At 43.6% G+C, this 6,021-nt stretch overlaps 1 protein-coding gene across 1 annotated transcript; it reads left to right on the top strand.

Annotated features, from left to right (window-relative positions):
* The first annotated feature begins 345 nt into the window (after positions 1 to 345).
* Positions 346 to 1,683, top strand: LOC138993498 (tripartite motif-containing protein 60-like). Its single transcript, XM_070392727.1, has one exon. It carries the CDS (start codon positions 346 to 348, stop codon positions 1,681 to 1,683), a length of 1,338 nt encoding a protein of 445 aa, XP_070248828.1.
* The last annotated feature ends 4,338 nt before the right edge of the window (positions 1,684 to 6,021 follow it).

Raw genomic sequence — 6,021 nt, 5'->3', positions numbered from 1 at the left:
GGGAACCAGGTGGAGGGGAGCTATGGGGGGGGGGAAAAAGAGCAACAACTGTAATAATCTGAACAATAAAGATTGAATTAAAAAAAAATAAAGATCATCCTAGTACCATTCTTTCCCACAAGTCCCACCTGGAAGGAGGAGCCTTTGGTGGGTGAGGTCTTAAAGAGATTAATCCTCCTAGTGGTATATATAAACCAGGCTCACATTACTAAACATTTAACGGGTAGGAGACAGGCTTCCACAGGGAGGGAGGCCTGAGCAGACCTCAGCTTCCCACTTTTCCTCATTCCTGGAGGATCACACGGACTGATGAGACTATCTTAGGACAGATACCCTCACTGAACAATGACCAGCTGTCTCATCTGCCTGGATTACCTGAGAGACCCAGTGACCACTGAGTGTGGGCACAACTTCTGTTCCTCCTGCATCCACCAGCGCTGGGAAGGTCTACAGAGCACCTTTCCCTGTCCTGCCTGCCTCCACCACTGCCCTGACAGGAGCTTGAAGAGGAACACCCAATTGTGTCACATGACCGAGATTGTTCAGCAGATTACTGGCATGAGGGGAAAGAGGAAAAGGCAAGAGGAACCCCTGTGTAAGAAGCACCGTGAGAGTCTGGCCCTGTTCTGTGGGAAGGACCTGGAGCTGCTGTGTGCCCAGTGCAGTGTCTCCTCTGATCACAGGGGTCACCCGCTGATGCCCATTGAAGAAGCTGCAGCTACTCACAGGAGGAAGCTCAAGAGCTATATTGACTCCTTTACCGAGCAGATTAAAGATACTGAAAATTGGTCAGAAATGCAAGTATCAAAATGTTTTGAATTGAGACAGAGGATCGAACATCAAAAGGATGAATTGCACTCTGAAGTTAAACAACTTAAAAATTTTTTGGAAAAGGAACAGAATGCAGTGCTTAGCAGTTTGCTAACTGAAACAACAAATGTTGAAGAACAATTAATGGAAGAGAAAAACCAAATATCAAACCACAGCTCCATATTAAACAGTCAGCTTGGTGATATTATCAATAAGTGTTTGCAGACAGACGTGGATTTACTCACTGTTATTGAAAGTATCCACAACAGGTATGATAACCTAGAGACCCTCGCCATCTTTTCATATGAATTAAAGGAGGAGAGTTGCTCTCTCCCCCCACATTATTTCGGCCTGCATAAAATGATCCACACATTTCAGGTAGATTTGACACTGGATCTTGAAACAGCCCATCAAAGTCTCAGTATCTCAAGAGATAGAAAAAGTGTGACCCAGAGGACATCATTTGGTCTTCAAAATCTTCAGGTACGCACTTTTTACCCAGCTGTCCTGAGTTCTAAGGGATTTGATGCTGGCAGGCATTTTTGGCAGGTAGAAGTAAGAGGCACAGGGGCATGGTCCTTTGGCGTGTGTAAGAAATCTTTCCCCAAGAATACTCCTATGAGACCATCCCCAAGAAATGGCTGCTGGCAGCTTCAGTTCTGGACAAATACATCTGACAAACGGGACTCAGGCAACTGGGAACGGATAGGCATTTTTCTGGACTATGAGTTGGGAGAAGTTTCATTTTATAATTTGAGAAATAGATCACATTTGTATACTTTCAGGGAAAGGTTTACAGTAAAACTTATGCCCTATTTCTGCCTAGGACCTTCTTCAAAATCACTTGTAATGGGTATAGTCAAAGATGAATGATGAACCACCTTGTAATCTGTTTGATGCGTTCTACTCTCTTCCTGTGTTAATAGAGAGTGCTTGTAGTAAAAGGCCCAAGTACAAAAGAATTAATTAATTAATTAAATTGAATCCAGAGCCGAAACCGGTTTGGCTCAGTGAATAGAGCGTGGGCCTGCGGACTGAAAGGTCCCAGGTTCGATTCCGGTCAAGGGCATGTACCTGGGTTGCGGGCACATCCCCAGTAAATGTGCAGGAGGCAGCTGATCGATGTTTCTCTCTCATCGATGTTTCTAGCTCTCTATCTCTCTCCCTTCCTCTCTGTAAAAAATCAATAAAATATATATATATTTTTTTAATTAAATTTTTATTGTTCAGATTACATTTGTTCCTCTTCCCCCCCCCCATAACTCCCCTCCTCCCATTTCCCGCCCCACCCTCCGCCCTCACTCCCCACCCACTGTCCTCATCCATAGGTGCACGATTTTTGTCCAGTCTCTTCCCGAATCTCCCATTCCCCTTTCCCCCACAAGAATAGTCAGTTCATTCCCTTTCTATGTCCCTGATTCATTATAATCACCAGTTCATTCTGTACATCAGATTATTTATTCACTTGATTCTTAGATTCACTTGTTGATAGATGCATGTTTGTTGTTCACAATTTGTATCTTTACCTTTTTCTTCTTCCTCTTCTTAAAGGATACCTTTCAGTATTTCGTATAATACTGGTTTAGTGGTGATGAACTCCTTTAGCTTTTCCTTATCTGTGAAGCTCTTTATCTGACCTTCAATTCTGAATGATAGCTTTGCTGGATAAAGTAATCTTGGTTGTAGGTTCTTGGTATTCATCACTTTGAATATTTCTTGCCATTCCCTTCTGGCCTGCAAAGTTTCTGTTGAGAAATCAGCTGACAGTCGTATGGGTATTCCCTTGTAGGTAATTGAGTCTCTTTCTCTTGCTGCTTTTAAGATTCTCTCTTTGTCTTTTGCTCTTGGCATTTTAATGATGATGTGTCTTGGTGTGGTCCTCTTTGGATTCCTTTTGCTTGGGGTTCTCTGTGCTTCTTGGACCTGTAAGTCCATTTCTTTCACCAGGTGGGGGAAGTTTTCTGCCATTGTTTCTTCAAATAGGTTTTCAATATCTTGCTGTCTCTCATCTTCTGGCACTCCTATAATTCTGATATTAGTCCGCTTGAAGCTGTCCCAGAGGCTCCTTACACTATCTTCACACTTTCGGATTCTTTTTTCATTTTGCTTTTCCAGTTGGGTGTTTTTTGCTTCTTCGAATTTCAAATCTTTGGTTTGATTCTTGTGCTCCTCTGGTCTGCTATTGGGTATAATATTCTTTATTTCAGTCCGTGTATGCTTACTTTCTAATTTCTTTATCGTAGCATCGAGGGTCTCATTAGTTTTGGTGAGGCTCTGCTCAAGTTTATTGCAAGCCCTCAAAATTGCGATTTTTAGCTCCATATCCTCCATTTCTGTCATGTTTTTTTGTCTCCGCATCTTTTATGTTTTCTTGGTGCACCCCCTTGTGGTCTTTGTGCGCAGTCTTGTTCTAGTTAAGCTTTAATTGTTGTAGTTAATACTAGAGGGATTTGACCACCAGGCCGGCTGGCTGTGAAAATCAGCTGTGGGAAAACTTCAGTCCTCTGGGGAGGTGCTAATCTAGCCTTTGCCTGAGGCGATCGGCAAATGGCTCTGCGCAGGGCTAGGGCGGGGTGGGATCAACAGGGCGGGGGGAGGGAGCAGCTATGGCTGCTCTCAGTCCGTCCCCAGGGGCTCTGCCTCTCTGTCCCAGCAACTGCTGCAAACCTCGGAGGGACCGTAGCCAGACAGTCCCGCTTCTCCCGTTTGAGTCTGGGTCCCTAGAGACTCGCCCGGATCTGTAGCCCAGAGTCTGAGATTCCCTCCTGATTGAAAACGACAACCGCGCCCTCAGCCACCAGCCCGCTTTGCGCGTGCACCACCGCACCACCGTACCTTTAAATTTTCCACACTGCGCCTCCTCTGAGCCTCGTAATGCTGTTGTTTTTCCTTCTAGTTGAAGAGTCTCTCCTCAGCCAGCCTTCCTGTGGTTCTGGTTGATGTCCGTTGCGTCTTTTAGTTGATTTTTGAAGTGGTTGTTTGCGGCCGCAGTCTCCGGTGTTTACCTATGCCGCCATCTTCGATTCTCCAATAAAATATATTTTTAAAAAATAAATAGCCGAAGCCGGTTTGGCTCAGTGGATAGAGCGTCGGCCTGCGGACTGAAAGGTCCCAGGTTCGATTCCGGTCAAGGGCATGTACCTGGGTTGCGGGCTCATCCCCTTTGGGGGATGTGCAGGAGGCAGCTGATCGATGTTTCTCTCTCATCGATGTTTTTAACTCTCTATCTCTCTCCCTTCCTCTCTGTAAAAAATCAATAAAATATATTTTTTTAAAAATTAAATAAATAAATTGAATCCAGGAAAAAAATATTATTGTATTTCTTTTTTTTCTTTTTTTTGAGTTTACAATTATTTTATTTTGTTTTTTTTAAAGAATGTTAACTTTTTATTTTTTTAAATTAAATCTTTATTGTTCAGATTATTACATTGGTTCCTCTTTTTTCCCCACTATAACTCCCCTCCACCCAGTTCCCACCCCTCCCTCCGCCCTCACTCCCTGCCCACTGTCCTCATCCATAGGTGCACGATTATTGTCCAATCTCTTCCCCCATCCCCCACACCCCTTTCCCCCCACCCCAAGAATAGTCAGTCCATTCCCTTTCTATGTCCCTGATTCTATTATAATCATCAGTTCATTCTGTTCATCAGATTATTTATTCACTTGATTTTCAGATTCACTTGTTGATAGATGTGTATTTGCTGTTCATAATTTGTATCTTTACCTTTTTCTTCTTCTTCCTCTTCTTAAAGGATACCTTTCAGCATTTCATATAATACTGGTTTGCTGGTGATGAACTCCTTTAGCTTTTCCTTTTCTGTGAAGCTCTTTATCTGACCTTCAATTCTGAATGATAGCTTTGCCGGATAAAGTAATCTTGGTTGTAGGTTCTTGCTATTCATCACTTTGAATATTTCTTGCCATTCCCTTCTGGCCTGCAAAGTTTCTGTTGAGAAATCAGCTGACAGTCGTATGGGTACTCCCTTGTAGGTAACTGACTTTCTTTCTATTGCTGCTTTTAGGATACTCTCTTTATCTTTTGCTCTTGGCATTTTAATTATGATGTGTCTTGGTGTGGTCCTCTTTGGATTCCTTTTGTTTGGGGTTCTCTGCGCTTCCTGGACTTGTAAGTCTATTTCTTTCACCAGGTAGGGGAAGTTTTCTGTCATTATTTCTTCAAATAGGTTTTCAATATCTTGCTCTCTCTCTTCTTCTGGCACCCCTATAATTCGGATGTTGGTACGCTTGAAGCTGTCCCAGAGGCTCTTTACACTATCTTCATATTTTTTTATTCTTTTTTCATTTTGCTTTTCCGGTTGGGTGTTTTTTGCTTCTTCGTATTTCAAATCTTTGACTTGATTCTTGCACTCCTCTGGTCTGCTGTTGGGTGTCTGAATAATATTCTTTATTTCAGTCAGTGTATGCTTAATTTCTAGTTGATTCTTTATCACAACATCGAGGGTCTCACTAGATTTCTTGAGGATCTCACTATATTTATCAGTGGCTTCTAGACAGTTCTTTAAAGACCTTAAAAGTGTGGTTTTGAATTCTATATCCAGCAGTTTGCTTTCCTCCATTTCTTTCGTTTGTGTCCTGTTTCTTTGTCTCGGCATTTTTTATGCTTCCCTGTGTTGAAAAAGTGGTTTTCTGTGCTGAGTGTCCTCTAGGGCCCAGTGGTTCAGCCTCCCCAATTACCTGAGGAGGTTGAATTTGTTGTGGGAGGCAGCAATAATCTTGGTGCACCCCATGTGGTCTTTGTGCACAGTCTTGTTGTAGTTAAACCTTGATTGTTGTAGTTATCACTGGGAGGAATTGACCTTCAAGCCAATTGGCTGTGAGAATCAGCTGTGTCTGCAGTGGGAGAACTTCTGTGCTGGAGACACCCCTCTGGTGCAAGACTTGCTTCAATGGGGCTTTGGTGCTCACTGAGTCTGCCCCCTGAGTGTGTCCTTTATGTCTCCAGGGAGCTGCAAACTGGATGGTCCCACTCTGACCTCTGGGCTTCCTGGCTCCTGGATCTCTAGGGAGGTGCTAATCTAGCCTTTGCCTGTGGCTACCCAGCAAAAGCCTCCCTGCAGGGCTTGGGCGGGGCGGGTCTCACAGGATCAACACTCCGACCACTGGGTACACTGGCTCTTGGATCTAAGGAGGTGCTAATTTAGACTCTACCTGAGGCTACCCAGCAGGAGCTATGAAGAGATCTGCACATCC

This window comes from Myotis yumanensis, unplaced genomic scaffold (assembly GCF_028538775.1).
Source record: "Myotis yumanensis isolate MYYU_CA2020_CCGP unplaced genomic scaffold, mMyoYum1.0.hap1 SCAF_15, whole genome shotgun sequence".
In the NCBI taxonomy this organism is placed as follows: Eukaryota; Metazoa; Chordata; class Mammalia; order Chiroptera; family Vespertilionidae; genus Myotis; species Myotis yumanensis.
The sequence above is the reverse complement of the archived record's forward strand: the minus strand, read 5'-3'. Positions and strand labels throughout refer to the sequence as shown.

Excerpts from the sequence above, each read along its gene's own strand:
- LOC138993498 (XM_070392727.1), top strand. The coding sequence starts at position 346 with ATGACCAGCTGTCTCATCTGCCTGGATTACCTGAGAGACCCAGTGACC.